This window comes from Papio anubis, chromosome 6, assembly GCF_008728515.1.
Source record: "Papio anubis isolate 15944 chromosome 6, Panubis1.0, whole genome shotgun sequence".
Classification (NCBI taxonomy): domain Eukaryota; kingdom Metazoa; phylum Chordata; class Mammalia; order Primates; family Cercopithecidae; genus Papio; species Papio anubis.
In genome coordinates, this window is record NC_044981.1 from 78,347,713 (window position 1) to 78,366,744 (window position 19,032).

At 41.6% G+C, this 19,032-nt stretch overlaps 2 protein-coding genes across 10 annotated transcripts in view; one reads left to right on the forward strand and one right to left on the reverse strand.

The window, feature by feature from the left end:
• The window catches only part of PGM3 (phosphoglucomutase 3), a 29,536-nt gene extending 13,996 nt beyond the window's left edge, over nt 1-15,540 (reverse strand). For 4 of the 6 annotated variants that reach the window (XM_021937540.2, XM_021937539.2, XM_021937537.2 and 1 more), the window contains exons 1-8: nt 15,418-15,540; nt 13,031-13,236; nt 10,533-10,717; nt 8,926-8,993; nt 4,482-4,615; nt 3,376-3,571; nt 1,151-1,308; nt 111-194 (exon numbers count right to left, since the gene is read on the reverse strand). In XM_021937540.2, the coding sequence (XP_021793232.1) occupies nt 111-194; nt 1,151-1,308; nt 3,376-3,571; nt 4,482-4,615; nt 8,926-8,993; nt 10,533-10,717; nt 13,031-13,234 (1,029 nt within the window). In that variant the 5' untranslated portion in view covers nt 13,235-13,236; nt 15,418-15,540. Of the gene's footprint in view, nt 1-110; nt 195-1,150; nt 1,309-3,375; nt 3,572-4,481; nt 4,616-8,925; nt 8,994-10,532; nt 10,718-13,030; nt 13,237-13,409; nt 13,945-15,161; nt 15,360-15,417 lie in introns of those variants that run through there. The other 2 variants (XM_021937538.2, XM_021937541.2) reach the window with 2 other exon arrangements.
• Nucleotides 15,541-15,554: 14 nt separating this feature from the next.
• On the forward strand, nt 15,555-18,815 carry RWDD2A (RWD domain containing 2A). Of its 4 annotated transcripts, none has more exons than XM_003897849.3 (3): nt 15,555-15,685; nt 16,572-16,933; nt 17,873-18,815. In XM_003897849.3, the coding sequence occupies exons 2-3, from the start codon at nt 16,733-16,735 to the stop codon at nt 18,548-18,550; spliced, it is 879 nt and encodes a 292-aa protein (XP_003897898.1). In that variant the 5' UTR covers nt 15,555-15,685; nt 16,572-16,732; the 3' UTR covers nt 18,551-18,815. The 4 variants fall into 4 exon arrangements, with proteins under 4 accessions (XP_003897898.1, XP_009203850.1, XP_021793239.1 ...); XM_009205586.4 differs by having other exon boundaries at nt 15,603-15,685; nt 16,812-16,933; XM_017958058.3 differs by lacking the exon at nt 15,555-15,685 and adding an exon at nt 17,455-17,536 and having other exon boundaries at nt 16,820-16,933.
• The last annotated feature ends 217 nt before the right edge of the window (nt 18,816-19,032 follow it).

Sequence of the window (19,032 nt, forward strand, 5' to 3'; positions counted from 1 at the left end):
TGATACTAATTAAGAAACTACCAGAAAACAAAAATGGTTCAATACCTTCATAACTTCAAGATACATGATATTAATTCACAAACTACCAGAAAACAAAAATGGTTCAATACCTTCATAACTTCTTCAAGATACCGTGTTGAACTTCCATTTGCATATGCAGTTTGTACAACACCAATATTCAAACTTTCTCCAATCTAGACAAAAACAGTAATACTTAACTTGCCATCAAAAGTATCGTCTACGAAAACAAATATAATGAGAATTCTAAAGGCTAACAAAATTATCAGTTTAGTTGTGCCTTAGTTTATGCCATAAATGTCTGACTGAAAATTCACATGTATACCAGGAAAAAAGCCTAAAATACATTTGAGCACTATTTAAAGCAATTCTATGAGAAATCCTCTTTTAAGAAGCCTGTATCTCCTGATCTTCACCTCTTTAATTTTTTAAATAAAAGTATCTGGCCAGGCACAGTGGCTCATGCCTGTAATCCCAGCACTTTGGGAGGCCAAGGTGGGTGGATCAACTGAGGTCAAGAGTTCGAGACCAGCCTGGCCACCATAGTGAAACCCCATCTCTACTAAAAATACAAAAATTAGCCAGGTGTGGTGGCATGCACCTGTAATCCTAGCTACTTGGGAGGCTGAGGCAGAAGAATTGCTAGAGCCCAGGAGGCAGAGGTTGCAATGAGCCGAGATCGCGCCCCTGCACTCCAGCCTGGAAATTTCCAGTTATGTTGTGTACTTAAAGCTAGCCTGAGATTTATTTCTAATATAGCAAAATGAAACAAATCTCACATTACTAAGCTTATCATAATCAGTTAATATATCAGATGATATTTCCTCTTAGAATTTAGGGCTTTTATGGAGTGACCACAGAACTCTCATCAAAGTTTCAATTATGATGGAAGCAAAACTTCCTAAAGCTTCAAATCACAAAACTCGGCCAGTATAAGGAAGAAAAGAGTACCTTCAAGTTCCAAAGCCTCAAATGTTCAAATGACTGGGTATTACCACTGCTCTTTTTTGAATTTTCTGCCCATTAATGTAAAGAATTTGTCATAAATTTTGCCTTTCTGACAAATAACAATAAAATATGGAACTATTTCACTAAGTCTTGTTTTAGAGGGTAGCCAATCCCCCAACCATACCTCCACCAGGAGCTCTTTAAGGAAACTGCTAATTAACGTTGCTATCTTGTCTCCATCTATGAGATGAAAGTGGCCATCTGCATCATGGTAGTAATAAACAATTCTGTCTGCATCTCCATCAAAAGAACAGCATCTTTCATTGGACTTAATTTCCATTCCTAGCACACAGGATAATTTACATGCATTTCAGTCTAAGAATTTGTTATAAAGAGTTTTAGAATTTTCTCTTAAAATTATCCTCCTAAAAATCAATGTCTTAATCTTTAACTATAATCTTTAAATAGTACATAGTTTATTAGTGATTTTTACAGGTCAAATTCTTTCACTGCAAAGTGAAAAAAGGAGCATTCAAAACCTATGCTGAAATTTGCTATGCTACTATTATAAAATTCCATTTTATAAGCAGGTTGGTTTGGCTAGACAGGTATCCCATAAAATTTTTTTGAAAGCTACATTTCTGAATGTAATTTACCTAGCACCGTGATTTCCTTTACATAGAAAAAATAATCAGCACTAGATGAGGTATGTGCTTTAATTCTACAGAAATGATTTTTATTTGTTCATACCACCAATAAAAAGAAACACTGGTAATTAAGAGCAAAGAATTATAACTTTGAGAGATAACTGGCTTATGAAATTTACATAAAGTTGCTGAAATCTCAGCAATTGTAGCATCAAATTTATTAGAAAATTTGGCTATTCCTTAGCCATGACAGCAGCAGAGTGACAAATCCAACATGAGGCAACTAAGAAGTAAAAGGCTTTTGTCAGGGATGGGATCATAAGATTGACGAAAGGACATGATGCAAGCTTCAGGAAAGCAAGGACTATGGTTTTGTTCATACTGTAGTCCCAAAGCCTAGAGCATAGAGAGTAAGAGCTCAGTATTTAATAAATGGATAAATAAGTGGCAGAACTGAACTGTCAAGTAAATGTCAAAACAAGCAATTTAATGAAAAGGAGCTCAAATTGGTTGACTACACTGACATTTTAAATGCTTATTAAGTAAGGCATAATAACATGAATGAATGAGGCAACTGGATGATGAAGTCTGTAGAGTTCTAGAATGCATGTCCTATTTAAGGGGGGCAGCATCTATCTGACTGCAGTGGACTAATGCCATGTGTGAACATTTTCTGATTTTGGTAAAGAGATGCTAGAGATTCCAATATGTAAGAGAAGTCACGGAATTTTTAAACAGTGGCACACAGACAAACACATAAATGCAGCCAAACAAAACATAACTGCAAGTCAGGTTTGTCCTAAGCAAATAATGTAGGGTCTATAATGCAGATAAATCCAGAACACCTCTTACTACAACTAAAATCTGAAGAAAAGTTCCTCCTCCTACTCTGCACTGAGTGGAAAACACTGATTACTAACAACTGTATAAGCAGTTACATTCGCTTTCCATAGTATATCTAATTCAGACAAGGTATCTAATAATACTTACTATGCTACCCTCTAGATCTGATTCTCCAAAAGGGATCCCCAGACAAGCACCGTGAACAAAGCCTGCAAACTTGATAGAAATGCAAATTTCTAGGCCAGGCGCGGTGGCTCAAGCCTGTAATCCCAGCACTTTGGGAGGCCGAGACGGGCGGATCACGAGGTCAGGAGATCGAGACCATCCTGGCTAACACGGTGAAACCCCGTCTATACTAAAAAATACAAAAAACTACCCAGGCGCGGTGGCGGGCGCCTGTAGTCCCAGCTACTCGGGAGGCTGAGGCAGGAGAATGGCTAAACCCAGGAGGCGGAGCCTGCAGTGAGCTGAGATCCGGCCACTGCACTCCAGCCTAGGCGACAGAGCGAGACTCCGTCTCAAAAAAAAAAAAAAAAAAAATGCAAATTTCTATCATATGCAAATCCTATGCCAGACCTCCAGAAACTCAGAAGTGGAGCCCAGGAATCTGTGTGCTAACAAGCCCTCAAAGTGATTCTGACGCATGCCAGTTTGAGAACCACTGCTCTAGAATGCCATTTCCTGACTTTGCTTTCCCCACCTGATTTCCTGTAGACTATGAGGAGTGGTGTGATTTACAGGCAGAGAGAGCAGACCATGTTTCAATTGCTCTGAGAATGGGAAGATTTCTCAGTGTCTAAATGTGGCAGAGCCAGGACTAGCTGCATGATTCTTAACTCACTTTACCACCTTCGTTTATAAGTGAGATTGGCCTCAAAGAGCATTAAAAACAAATTTTTACAGTGCTAGTATGACATACCCTGTGGAGGTTTCTGATGACTTTTCACAAAGTCAGCTCCACATAAATGATTGAGTTTCCCCTTGGACCCATCATTAAACAGCTGAACTGACAAGCCCTGTGAGAAGTAGTGTTCCATTTCCCTTAGCTTCAGGGCCCCTATGCCATTTGCACAGTCGACCTTAAGTGATCTGTATTCATCTCCACTGCAGGAAGCCTACAAAGGAAAAAGACACATGGAAGAAAAATTTCAAGTTATAAAAATAAATGTGAAATATAAAGCATATATACATATGTGCATATGTAAATATTCAGTTAACTCATCTATTTTAATTTTTATATTTTATCAATTATAATTAATTTTATCAATTTTTAAAATTATAAAACACTAAAGTAAAATTTAAAAACACCTGGAACAATAGAAGAGTTTCGCTGATTGAACAACTGATAGCATAGAGCTTTATTAAAATTTAGTCTCAATTAAAAGGGTCCCTTAAAAGTAATATTACAAGGCAGCCATTCAAATGCAAGAATAAGCACACAGACAAATGGGCAGTAATGACATGTCATCCTTTTTATAGTAGTAACATCATCAGGCAGATTTGTTTTTTTTCTAATTGTCTCCTCTCCCAGCTATCCTCACCCCAAATTTTAAGTTCTATGAGAGCAAGGGCTTTTAGTTAATTGTGCCTGGTAAGGACATACACTCAGTATTTGTTGATCAAATGAATTATACTTCTCAAATCTCTCCACATTTAACAAGCCAATATACCTAGAAGAAAATCTCAATAGTAGATGCCTCAGGTATTAAGCCAATAGCACCTACATTAACTAAGATCAAATTCATCTGAATGAATACTTATGATAACCATCGTCAAGACCCCCACCATGTTTTCTTCCCCAAAGGATCTCAGAATGTACTACGTGCTTTGCCAAGTAAACACCAATGTAAGTTAGCAGGATACATAGACCAGAACCTTGAGCAGTCCTAGAGCAAAACAAAAAAGGAGATATGCAGCATTTTTGGAACAGGAAGGAGGAGGCATGACAAAAAGATAATCTGTTCAGTAGACTATGTTACTTTATTCATTTGTTTGAACTCTAACCATGTTCAATAAACTTTTCACCTGTTTGGTGAGTTCCACAAAAGCCTTAGAGAGTTTCTGGTAGTAACCTTCTATAGTTGCCTTTCCATATCGGCCACCCGTGTTTCGACAGTACACCATGTAGTGCAGCTGGGGTGTTGTTAACAAGCCATAATCTGTCGTAGAAATACAAAAAGCAATTCACCACATTTCTTAACAAAGAGAAAAAAGTTTAAATGCATTCATACGTAGGAATTTCAGGGTGACAAATCCTTTTTTGTCATCTCAGACATCTTAGAAAACATAAAAATGATCTTAAAAAGAAATATAGGCCGGGCGCGGTGGCTCAAGCCTGTAATCCCAGCACTTTGGGAGGCCGAGACGGTCGGATCACGAGGTCAGGAGATCGAGACCATCCTGGCTAACACGGTGAAACCCCGTCTCTACTAAAAAATACAAAAAACTAGCCGGGCGAGATGGCGAGCGCCTGTAGTCCCAGCTACTCGGGAGGCTGAGGCAGGAGAATGGCCTAAACCCAGGAGGCGGAGCTTGCAGTGAGCTGAGATCCGCCCACTGCACTCCAGGCTGGGCGACAGAGCGAGACTCCGTCTCAAAAAAAAAAAAAAAAAAAAAAAGAAAAAAAGAAATATAAATGACCATTAGTAGCCAAAAAAAAAAATCACTACATATAAACAGGTAATAATGTAAATATAAAGCAATATAGACAAGTAATAATTGAGTTCTGTTTCCAGTAATCCAGTAACATTGCAAACTACATAATTCAGATGAATCGTCCTCCTGGAAACAACTAAAATGCTAGATAAAAGACAAAAATCTCCTTTTAAAAAGAACTACAGTGCTGACAAGTTACAGAATTATCAGGCCGAAACATACCTGAAGGCAAGAACTTCAAGATCTAAGCTAGTCTGGAAGTCAGTTTTGTTCTGAATTAATTCCTCTAAACTAGAAATTGAGCTACGGTTTTCAGAGCAAAAAAAGCCCACGGTGATCTAAGATGCAGAACCCAGTAGAAGACTCTCATGAAGCTGAAATCCCAAAGAACTATACCTTCAGTGTGAGGATGAGTCAGAAATTAATCACCCCATGTCACCACTCCCACAACAGTTATCTTAACACTAAGCAGGGAAGAGGGGAAAACCCATTCTTGAAGAGCTATTACCAAGCACAGGCCCTCGCATGAATATCCTGCCCAAATATACATAACCGCAGGAGTACAAAGGAACTTTGTCATGATTTTTTTTTTCTGAGATGGAGTTTCGCCGTATCGCTCAGGCTGGAGGGCACTGGCACAATCTCAGCTCACTACAACCTCTACCTCCCAGGCTCAAGGGATTCTCCTGCCTCAGCCTCCCAAGTAGCTGGGATTACAGGTGCCTACCACCACACCTGGCTAATTTTTGTATTTTTAGTACAGACAGGGTTTCACCATGTTGGCCAGACTGGTCTCAAACTCCTGACCTCAAATGATCCACCCACCTCGGCCTCCCAAAATGCTGGGATTACAGGTGTGAGCCACCATGCCCGGCCTGTCATGAATCAATTTAAAGTGAACCCAGCCAGTGCCCCAGGTACCCAGCAGAAGCCAAAGACTAAATTTTACCAAAGGACTGTACTTTCATTGTAAACCTCAAAAACATCCCGTAATTTTCAAAAAAAAAAAAGAAAACCAGCTTACAGTTAAACATAGCTAACTTATAAGAAAAGCACCATGAGCAAAAAACAAAGAAAAATGGATAGCAAACTGGACCAGTAACCAATAAGTAAATATTCAGTGACTAAACCTGTCAGTTGGACCTGAACCTCAAACACAACAATTTGACTGGAGGCAAAAAGGAGTCACTTTAAATTCTTGAGCCCTGAAGTGATTTAATAGAAATGGTACCTTATGAAGGCAACCTTAGCTCTGGTATAATGATGAGATGGGAGGAGATGGAGAAGCTCAAAAAATGCAAATAAGAGCTTAGGTTAGCTTAATGAAAGTGTTTACTAGAGGAACCCATTATTCTAAAAGACATGCTAAAGGAAGAAACAAAATAATTTTATGACCAATATCAAAATTACCAAAGAAACATTTACTAAATGACTAGTTTATGTACCCAATGAAAAGGATTATCTATCCAACTCATCAACTCAGAAACCTAGAATGTGTTCTTCACAGTTCTGTTCTCCCCATATACCACAAAATCCTTTGAATGCAATACTAATTTTTCAAGAGTGGCCTAGCTGGTCTCTTTCCTTCTTACAACTCTCCTTTCCCTTCTCTCTACGACAAACAGAGGGACTGGCTTAAATGAAAATGTGATCATATCACTCTCTTGCATAAAATCCTTCAATGGAGTCCCACTGCATCTGGAATAGAGCCCAGGTTCTTGCCATGACCTCCAAGGTTTCGTATGAATTAGCCCACCTTACCTCTCTACTCTTCTCCTAACCCCCATTCTCCCTACATTAACCTTTTTTCATTTCCTGAAATACACTAAGCTGAAGAGAGAAATGAAGGAAAGCTTTAAAAAATTACCCTCAACATTTTCTAGACTAAAACACTAGAAGAGTGATCGTTCTAGAGAGAGAATGAAAATGCTGAAAAAGACAACCATTCTGGGGATGACAGAAAGAATAGTTTGGGGCAAGGTGAACACGAGATAGAAGCAGGCCACCTAAGGGAGGACACCATTCAGACCAATGCTTTACAAATTGCAGGCCACAGCCTGCCAATGGGCCATGGAATTTACTGAGACACAAACCAGCATTTGTGCATTTTAAACAGATGATTGCATGTCATGTAGGAAGGAAGAGCATTGTTTATTCAAACTATTATTTCAGTTATACATACAAGCACACATTGACATGTCATGACACATAATGAGTTTCTTACTATGGGTTGTGATACACAGTGAAACAGAAACAGACTACTAGAGGGAGGTACACAGCAGGTAGTAAAACATGTTTGATGAATTAATAAATGAATGAGGCCAGGCACGGTAGCTCATGCCTGTAATCCCAGCACTTTGGGAGGCCAAGGTAGGCGGATCACAAGGTCAGGAGATCGAGACCAGTCTGGCCAACATGATGAAACCCCATCTCTACTTATACAAAAATTAGCCAGGTGTGGTGGCACATGCCTGTAATCCCAGCTACTCAGGAGGCTGAGGCAGGAGAATCACTTGAACCAGGGAGTCAGACGTTGCAGTGAGCTGAGATAGAGCCACTGCACTCCAGCCTGGCGACAGAGTGAGACTCCATCTCAAACAATAAATAAATAAATAAATAAGGTAGCTCAAGCTATAACAGTAGAGATAATCATTCAGAAATCATGCAGAATGAAAGAGAGTCCCGAGGAATGTCCTCCCCGAAAGAGACAGAAGAGGAGCCAACAGAGAAGACCAATATGGAATAGTGGCCAAGTAGAAGCTCAAAGAAAGAGCTTTAACATTATGGAAAGCTACAAAGACTTCAACTGTAAGAACTTTAAAGCATAAATTATTAAAATTATTTTTAGATCACAGCCCCCTCTGAGTATCTGAGCAGAGGTACTTGTACACTCCCAGGGAAAGCGCTTCTGCGGACAACACTCTGTACATCGTATCATGAGATCCACAGGTCCTCTGCAGCAGTCCCAGACATGCCACAGAGGTCCCTGGTTAAGAATCCCTACTTTACAATATCCACAAGATTTGGCAATAACAATGCAGATGGATGCCAGGGGTGGGCTGGGGAGACATTTATTTCACGGAGAGGTAAGGATAGAGACTCACCTGCAGAAGGCTGAAGAATGACAGAAGAGGAGGAAACAGACAAGGTAAGCAGCGCAAGCCCTCAACAGAGGCCAGCCTGACTGTGCAGGAAGGGAACACAGTCAGAACTCAGTCAAAGGAGGTTTCAAAGGTCAAGAGTGGATGTTTGTTTTAATGAGAAAGATCTCACACCAGGAAAATATTCACCTCAAAACATAGTGGAGGCAGTGCCTTCACAATAGACAAAGTGTGAGAAGGGGATCCTAGTGTGTTGTTTCATTTAATTCTCTGTCATTTGATATAACATAAAGAACTACCTGTCAAAGATATTGCCCATCACTACTTGACAGGTAACAGCTGATTTCACAGGAGACCAGCTATTAGTGAAAACCTAATATTGACAAAGCTCCCCAGAATGATCATCTTCAAGTACTTAAAAAGGTTTTTATTTGAGGAAATTCAGCCTTACCAAAGTGAAGGAAGTTGTATTTGTTCGTAATTTCCCACCTATAATCTCCTATAGTACTGCCATAGGTAAAACAAAACATGCCTGCCCAGAAACGACCTGGAAGATTATTTTTAAAGTTAGTATTTTTGTATCCAGGAGTTCATTTTTTAAATATTTTTTTGTTCATCTGTATTTTCACAATTTTCTAAATAAATATACATTACTTTTGTAAATAGAAGTTTTTTAAAGATTGTTTAATTTCCAACTCAGGATAACTACATACCATGGAATTGACCTCCCAGAACAGTCACACCATCTATTACGGATTGTGAAAGTTTCTCACTGCTGGGCCTAGGAAAGAAAAGGAAGAAAATAATATATCCCATCCGGAAACTGGCAGGGTTGCTGGTTCTGCAAGCAAATGCCAAAATTACATGTCACAAATTTCAAAATAATAAGTTCCTTGTATCTGAACTGAAAGCTATAAACTCTGAAGATACTGGTAAATTAGAAGCATTTTCCAATAACCTTTCGCAATTTAGTTCTTGGAAAAATTTTGGCTTTTAAATGAATTTATAAAATAAAGGACACTCTTAACCACACCATACCCAAATACCTTTTCAAGTTTGACTATAGCAACATGTCTGAACTCTAAGAACAGTAACAATAAACATGGAATATACACAGTATGTATAAGACAGTTCTTGTATTAAGCCACCAAGGATAAAGAACCTGTTTTCCATTTTGTAAAGTCAGAACAAATTATCTATCTGAAAATAAAACAGATTAAAAAACTGCCTTGGCCAGACACAGTGACTCACACCTGTGATACCAGCACTTTGGGAGGCCGAGGTGGGTGCATCACGAGATCGAGACCATCCTGGTCAACATGGTGAAACGCCATCTCTACTAAAAAATACAAAAATTAGCTGGGTGTGGTGGCACACGCCTGTGGTCCCAGGTACTTGGGAGGCTGAGGCAGGAGAATCGCTTGACCTCGGCAGGTGGAGGGCACAATGAACCAAGATTGTGCCACTGCACTCCAGCCTGGTGACAGAGCAAGACTCCATGTCAAAAAAATTAAAAAAAAAAAAAAAAACTGCCTTGTGGGAAAAGATGTTTTATCACTTAGATTAGTTAATAGTTAAGAACCAAATACATGTGGGATGGCTTTACTGTGGTGGGATAACGTACTTCAGAACATAAGTTACTTGGCTATTTCTGCTACTATCATCGGTATCTGGAAAACCCTCTGGTAACACAACAGAGGGTAAGAAAAACCAGTCCAGGTATTGGAGACTGAGTAGAAATTTCCTTTTGAAAGAATCTCAGGTTAAAATCAGATCTTATGCAAAAGGAAATGCTACTGTTGCAAAGCATACTTTTCATCTAATATTTTACAAAAATACATTTTTGTTAAGGAAGGCAAAAGCTGCGAAATAATAATTATACTTTTCAGTGAGCTCCAGCATGGAAAAATCATATAAATATTTGAAACAATAGTAACACAGATTACAAAGTAAATCTTTAAAAATAATGAGTTCAAATCATGTGTTATGACTCTGTAGGGAAGAAAAAAAACCTACAGAGGGAGTGGGAGACATTTATTCAGTGCTTCTCTTGTGTCAGGAAGTATTTTCCATATATTATTCTGCAGCTTGGGTTTTGGAGTAGGGTTTCAAACCAGAGTCAGACTCCAAACCCCAAGCTGCAGTTGTGACTTAGCTACCACATCCTACTAAAAAGGTCATGCAGGTAGACATGCAACTCAGGGTAGTTCCACTTTACTTCTTTCCATTTGTCTTGGATTAAAACTGATACAATCGTTTATATCACGTTCCCAAAGCTTTTTTTTTTTTTTTTTTTTAAACCAGTAACTCTTATCATCACCTGGTATCTCTACCAATAACTACAAAGGCATCTTGTTGCAGATTCACAGCTTCTTTCTCGCTGATGTCAATAAGCACTCTCTGCATATCTTGTTCCTCAGCGTTTGCTAAACAGGTGGCATGTTCCTCCCAGGATGGTGCCAACATTTCACCCAAAGGATCAACCAATTTTACACCATTGTCTTCCTTAAAAGAAAAACAAACAAGCAATCTGTGCATACTCATGAGGCTGAGTTGAGAGTAGAATGCAAAAGCTGTTTCCCTTCAACCAAAGACAGTGATGGCTGAGCAGCTTCAACAATAAACACCAAATATTAATACTGATATTTCATGTATCTATTACCTCATTAAATCCTCATGACACACATAAATCAATTAAACTAATAATCCTATTTTTAGTCCAATCTTACTTTGAGAAAACTGAGCTTCAGAGAGGTTAGGTAATTTGCTTATGACCATACAGCTAATAAATGTCAGTACTGATTAAAACAGCAAGTCTATCCGACTCGCCTAAAAACACTATGCCACACTAGCCTTTGTAAAAGGCTGTGATCTGTGCATTCACTATCAATAAACTGACTAGGGCACAAGTGGAGCAGAATAAGGGCACACAGAGATCCTTCTCACTATGACTTGGAACTCCAAGAACACACTAGCCAGCTTGTCAACCAGCGGGTGGGACAGAAAGTGAAAACTGCCTCCCAACACTGTTCTGCTCAAATTCCTAGAAAGAAAATGTAGTTCACAGTGAATGTCACCTGAAAGAAACGAGAATCATTTTGAGAATGCCTCTGGAACTAGCAATAAATGTGGGGCTTTTCCTAGAAGTCGATCGGTCAATCAATTATGGTGATTTACATATTTAGACATTTACACATTTATAGTGATCACATATTTGGACAAGCAATGCCCTTGTTTAGGGGAAGAGGAGGTTACAATCCTTCACAGACCTACACCACTTTAACTTGCTGCTGATTTAGCTACAAAGGCAAAAATCCCACACCCCAAGCAATCAAATAGAAGCATATTATTCAAACCCTGTATTAATGGTCTACAGACAATACAGAACAATTACATGGTGTCAAGAGGTTGGCTAAGATATAGAAACAACCTAAGTGCATATAAACAGATAAATGGATGAAGAAAATGTGGTATATATATACACAACAGAATATTATTCAGCCTTAAAAAAGAAATAGTGCCATTTGCATCATGGTTGAATCTGGAAGACATTATGCTAAGTTAAATAAGCAGACACATGAAGACAAATACCGCAGGATCATAACATACATGTGTTATGTAAAAAAGTGGAACTCACAGAAACAGAGAGTAGTATCGTGGTGGCTAGAGGGTAAGGGAAATGGGGAGATGCTGGCCAATGAGCATAAACTTGCAGTTATAAGATGAATAAGTTCTGGAAGATGTTAATGTACAGCATGGTGACTACAGTTCATAATAATATATATTGAAAATGTGTTGAGAGTACATCTTAAGTATTCTCACCACAAAACAAGGTAACTATGTGAGGTAATATATATGTTAATTAGCCTGATAGTATTAATCATTTCACAATGTATACACATATCAAAACATGGTGTTGTATGACTTGAATATATACAATTTTTATTTATCACTTATACCACAATAAAGCTGAAAAAATAATTGTGTCAAAAAGAATACTTTGATTAAAATCTGTCACAAAGACTAGAACCATCAGGCATCATCAATATTCTGCCAAAGCTCACCTGTTTGTTCATTCAGAACAAGAAATTATTGCCGAGCTATAAAAACCTGTCTGAAAATGTTCAAAAAGTTTCTTTTCAAATCTTTACCCTCCCTCACCCATCCCCAATATCTTTAATCACTGCTAAGTTAACAAAGGAAACAATTTTCAATTACCAAACATGTCTTAAATCAATAAATTTGGAAGAACATTGTTATTTCTCTAATATGAACACTCCAAAAAAAAGACAGTATCTTTTCATTCTTTCCACACCCTTAGGAATCATGAGCTTAATGATCACGCTCTTAAAAAAAAATAAATAAATAAAAAAAAGTGGTTTCACATCCAAAGCACATATAAATGAGAAGGCACAAGCCGGGTGCGGTGGCTCAAGCCTGTAATCCCAGCACTTTGGGAGGCCGAGACGGGCGGATCACGAGGTCAGGAGATCGAGACCATCCTGGCTAGCAGGGTGAAACCCCGTCTCTACTAAAAAAAAAAAAATACAAAAAACTAGCCGGGCGAGGTGGCGGGCGCCTGTAGTCCCAGCTACTCGGGAGGCTGAGGCAGGAGAATGGCGTAAACCCGGGAGGCGGAGCTTGCAGTGAGCTGAGATCCGGCCACTGCACTCCCGCCGAGACTCCGTCTCAAAAAAAAAAAAAAAAGAGAAGGCACAGTCCTAGAATTAGAATTTGTACTTTAGGTCAAACTGCTCAGACACTAAGGCTTGGTATTGTAAATAATGGTCTGCTTTATCAGGGCACTAAACCCATTACCTCAGGATTGTGGGACGCTGTTACCATGACTCCTATAGTGGATTTTGTCTGTTTTGACCTCAGGACAGCTAATAATCCCATGCGAAACATGACATGATCAAGATGTTCTGCCTTCGTTCGAAATCCAGCAGTCCCGTATTGAAGAATCAGTCCATTGGGCTTGGCATGTAATGCTGAGTATTTTGTAATAGCACCTAAATCCATGTCTACAAAATTAAGAAATATTGTTTCAGGCATAACAAGTAACCTCTCAAGAAACCATTTGCTTCAAAAACTGCCACCCCAAACAAATAGGTCTGTCTCAGTCTGAACCTCCTCAAAGAACCCTATGTTTGACAGAGCAATGGGCAGGACAGTAAGTCCTGTGGGTTAGAATTACCTAGAAGATCTTGCCCAACTTGTATTGTCCACTCCTGGGCAGACTCAGGGCAGATAACAGATTGTCCCCACTCTCCTCCCATTTTAGCTCCAGGACTATTCCCGGACCCGGGCACACTTAAATTGGTCCACTCTCAACTAAAATGAAGATTTTACACCTATTCAGAGACTCCAATGAGCTCAAAGATCATTTCCTTTTACAAAAGGGGAAACTAACCTAAATTAACATAGATAGCTGGTGATGGATTGAGGCCTAAAGTCAGATTCTTGAGTGGACTGGAACTACATATCCCCAAATATCTGAGAAATCTTTGTGGTTCTTTTGCTATTTCTCCGAAACTACAGAGACATATCCTCAAAGGAAAAGCAAAAGGCAACAGTTTCTTCTCCAAGACTACCCAGATCTTTTTCCATTTTCTTAAGGACAATCGGGACACCCTTCTACGATGTTGCTCTAAAACTAGCAATATCTTCTTCCTAAAGAATGCCACCTTTCCCCTTTACTTTAAAAAATAAAACATCGGCCGGGAGCGATGGCTCACACCTGTCATCTTAGCACTTTGGGAGGCCGAGGCAGGCGGATCACCTGAGGTCAGGAGTTTGAAACTAGCCTGGCCAACATGGTGAAACCGCCTCTCTACTATAAATACAAAAAAAAATTAGTCGGGCGTGTTGGCGGGCGCCTGTAATCCCAGCTACTAGGTAGGCTGAGGCAGGAGAATCTCTTGAACCCGGGAGGTGGAGGTTGCAATGAGCTGAGATCTGAGATCGCGCCACTGCACTCCTGCCTGGGTGACAAAGGGAGACTCTTGTCTCAAAACAAAACAAACCAAACAGACCAGGTGCGGTGGCTCACACCTGTAATCCCAGCATTTTGGGAGGCCAAGGCGGGCGAATCACGAGGTCAGGAGTTCAAGACCAGCCTGACCAATATGGTGAAACCCCCATCTCTACTAAAAATACAAAAAGTAGCTTGTCGTGGTGGCGCGCGCTTGTAGTCCCAGCTACTCGGGAGGCTAAGGCAGGAGAATCGCCTGAACCCAGGAGGTGGAGGTCGCAGTAAGCAGAGATCGCGCCACTGCACTTCAGCCTGGGCCACAGGGCGAGACTCCCTCTCAAAACAAACAAACAACAAGAACAAAAACATCGGCCCTTAGCCCACTAATACTGCTTTCTCTGGGATACTTCCATTAAGTGGAACTTGGGGTTTCCAACCTCAGTCCGTAGTTTTCCTTCAGCAGTCCATATACATTATACATTTCCTGGGTCAATTAATTCCCAATTAGCCCAGAGATGAGGAGCAGTCCTCCAGCTGCTAGCCTCATAATCTTGTTTTCTTTATTGTCCTTCATTGCTTCAATGAACAGAACTTACAAGAAATGGTGAAAAACAGTTACTTTTGTCCAGTTGGAAAAAGCTGGCATTCGGCAAGCTAATTTAGTTCAAGACAGTGGTCAAATCTCTTTCCTAAGGATAAATACATATTTGTAAAAACTGAGCAGTTACGTGTCATGATTATTCATAAGGGTGTAAACCAGTCCTGTTAACTCCAAAAAGCCATTTAAAAAAAAAAAAAGGTCCAGATAATATGCGTTTCAGGTCCTACAACTACTTTCAATGCGTCTGCGAATGCCTTTATTGAAAGCACATTTGCCAAATCCAGAGTCCACTCAAAAAGTTAAGAGTATCCCCCTACTCTCCATTCAATCTTCAAACCTCCTTAGTGCCTCTCTCCCGCCTACCCTCGAATTACCTGGCACTCCACCCTGAGGTGCTCGCCTAGGTCCACGGACCAGAGCCCAGGCAGGAGACCCGCAGCCGGGCCCGAGAGCAGCCCGCTCGCGGGGCGCAGGGCCCTGAAGGTGTGTCCTGCGCGCTCCGCCGCTCGGTCAGTCGCGCCGGCCCGCTAGACCCTCCGTCCGGCCGAGAATCTGACCTGTCCCGCTCCCACCGAGCCCTTGCCGACCGGTAATTTCCCTTCTCAACTCCGAGCCTCGGGCCCAGCTTACCTCGGTCAGGAAGCCCCCTACACCTACACGCAGCGAAGAAACGCCCAAGCGACAACGTCTGCAGCAGCCAGACCCAGTCCTCAGAACCGTAGACGTGGCCCTGCGTGGCTTCCGGCTTGTCGCCGCGCCCCCCGGCCAATCACGACGGAGGAAGGTCCGCCGGCCCCGCCCCCGCCTCGCCGCCGGGCGCGCGCAGCTCGCGCCTGAGGAACTGCGGCTGCGGTTCCGAGCGGGCTCTGGGGCTGTTTCCATTGAATGACCAGGAAGGGTGAGGCCCCAGCGGTGGCCCGGGGGTTGGGGCCGAGGGTCGCGGGCCCTCAGAGCACTGCAGCCGCGGAGACGCAGCCTCCGCCTCCAAATCCGGGCATCTGGGGGCGGCAGACCCTGCGTTCCTGGGAAGCCGGGGTTCCTAGTGGTCTTGGCTAGGGGCGGGGGTGGGGTATCAGCCCCGTCGCTGGGCCTCGGACAGGGCGACCTCGCCCACAGTGAGCGCCGCCGGCGGCCCGCATCCCCCCTCCGACGTCGAGGTCATCTCCCAAACCTTTGAATCCGGGAAGCCTTCTCCGGCCGCAGTCTCCCCCGGTACCCCCTTCCCCCAGCTCGCTGTAAACATCTTTTATTTAATGACCTCTGAGACACCCCCTACCCTCATCCTGGCTCCCTCGGGGCACAGGCCAGTGAATCGTAAGCGTCCGGAGCCCTGGCATGCGGCCCAAGCGAAAAGGCCACCCCGGCGTGGCGAGGGGGGCGGTCCGCGAGTCCGAGACCCAGGGGTGGCGACTGGCGCTGGGGGTAACACCAGGGCTGGGGAACCCGGAGCCCATCCCGCCGGCACTGCAGCCTCTCTCGCCGCAGCGTCTGGCTCCGCCCAAGCCCGAGCCCCGGGTGGGATTGGAAGCCGGGCCCCAGCCTTTCCTAGAATTCAGGCTTGCAGAGCGGCTGCAAGTGTCTGCCTGCCACCTGCAGCGGGACAATTCCAAACACCTGTTGAAAGTGCAGATTCCCCTATCTAGTGCGGGGTGCGGGAGGCGGGAGCCCGGAGCCCGGGTACGCAGAATATGGGTTTTAACGGAGTGTTTTAGGGGATGTTGTGCATACTAGATTTTGAAGTCAGGAAATAAAGAAGAGTGTAAGTGTCCGGTTTGTGCCCCTAGCTCTCGGTGCAAAGCGTTCCTGCAGAATTGCAAAGCGTTCCTGCAGAATTGCTTCCACGTAAAGGGACCTTCGGGAAATTTCGCTGGACACCGGCTGGCATTGACAAACCCAGCGTCCCTGAGCCTTGTGAGGTTTCCAGGCAGGTTGATTGCGAGGCAACATGTCTGCTTCGGTGAAAGAAAGCCTTCAGCTTCAGCTACTGGAGATGGAAATGCTGTTTTCTATGTTTCCTAACCAAGGAGAAGTAAAACTTGAAGATGTAAATGCCCTGACGAATATAAAGAGGTATTTGGAAGGCACAAGGGAGGCGCTGCCGCCGAAAATCGAATTTGTAATTACGCTCCAGATTGAGGAGCCCAAGGTAGGTGCCCTGATTTAAGTGTTTGCCAGGTGCCCAGTTTTTAACTGAAACATCTGGAACAGCTTTCTGTCAAGGAAAGATAGAAATATTCCGGGTGCATATTACCTTGTTTGAAAGATATGGAATGTTCTGTAAATTGTCTTCAGTAAATATCTTGAATTTTATGTAAACATACACACCTTTTTAACAAATATACCTGGAGTTTTTATTTAAGCTATCTTGCAGTCTTATGCCGTTATTATTTTGTTCACTCATCCAGTTGGACTACTTTGCACATGTATCATGATTTTCATAAATCTAAATATCTCCTGTAACAAAACTGGCTTTTAAGGAGTAAATGAGTGGATTTTTTTATGGCACAACACAGAAAGCAAATACGGATGGAAAAATCTAAAGACTAAAAATGAATTTACCTCCATCTTCTGATCCATTTATCTCCAGCAACATTAGCATAGCATAGGTAACACGCGGACTGGGCATTTGAGAACCACTGTTGTAGCTATTTCCTACTCATCCTTCAGTTGTCAGGAAACTTCCTGGTTCCCCAGACTGGATTCTGTCCCGCTGGTTACACACTTCAATGGAACCCTCCACTTTTCCATGGTAATGCTTCTCACAATTGAAATTAAATACTTGCTATGTGTAATTATTTGTTTAATGTGTGTCTCCTTCACTAGGCTCTGGACTTCATGAAGAGCAAAAATAGTGTCTGGCTTATTCACTTATTTATCCCAGCACAAGGGCACCTGGCACATGTAGTTGTTCAATAAATATTGAAATAATTAATGCATAAAAGGAAGCAATTGTGTATGTAAAGTACCTGGTACACAGCTGTCATTTAATAGTAGCAATAACATTTCTCAAAATCATGCAGTTGCTATTGATAAACTAGCTTATGGGATGTTATGGTATTTAAATCTATTTGATTTTCATTTTAAGGTGAAAATTGATTTGCAAGTGACCATGCCTCACAGCTACCCCTATGTAGCATTGCAGCTGTTTGGACGGTCATCTGAACTTGACAGACATCAGCAGCTACTTCTCAACAAAGGTCTCACTTCTTACATAGGGACTTTTGATCCAGGTGAGCTCTGCGTATGTGCAGCAATCCAGTGGCTACAGGACAACAGTGCATCTTATTTCCTGAGCAGAAAGCTTGTGTATGAACCATCTACACAAGCAAAGCCAGTCAAGAACACATTCCTCCGAATGTGGATCTACAGTCACCATATATATCAGCAGGACCTAAGGAAAAAGATTTTGGATGTTGGGAAAAGGTTAGATGTGACTGGATTTTGCATGACAGGAAAGCCTGGTATAATTTGTGTGGAGGGTTTCAAAGAGCACTGTGAGGAGTTCTGGCACACAATTAGGTACCCCAATTGGAAGCACATTTCTTGTAAGCATGCCGAAAGCATGGAGACAGAAGGAAATGGTGAGGACCTCCGCCTTTTCCATTCTTTTGAAGAATTACTCCTTGAGGCCCATGGTGACTATGGATTAAGGAATGACTATCACATGAATCTGGGCCAGTTCTTAGAATTTCTCAAGAAGCACAAAAGTGAGCATGTTTTTCAGATACTATTTGGTATTGAAAGCAAAAGTTCAGACTCGTAAAAAGCTATTGAGAGGCCTATGCTTGTAATTTCACTAAGTCAGTATTTCTGTTATTAAGAGCAAAATAAAAAGGCTGGTGGCTGTGTAGCATCCTCAGTGCAAAACCCAGCTCCCAAATTTTCACCTGGTAATGAATTTCAACTGATAGTGAAATGAATAGGCCTTTCAACTTTATAACAGTGCAATTGTGATGTTATCTCTAGGTTCTTGTGTTAAGTCATTCAAAAACTATTTCATTGTAAATTAATAAAAACAATCCATTTAACTTGTGAAGCTGATTTGATTGAAGGGTGATCCAAAGCCCATAGCTAACATCAAAAATCAAACTGCAGTTACGAATTGAAAAATATGATTAGCATTTGTTTCACATTGCTAGCATACATGTGACACACCCACTTGTCTTTCATTATTGGAAGTCTAAATCAAGTTTAAAATGAGAACAGGAAGGACATGTTTACTTTTTTAAGATGGACTCTGACTTC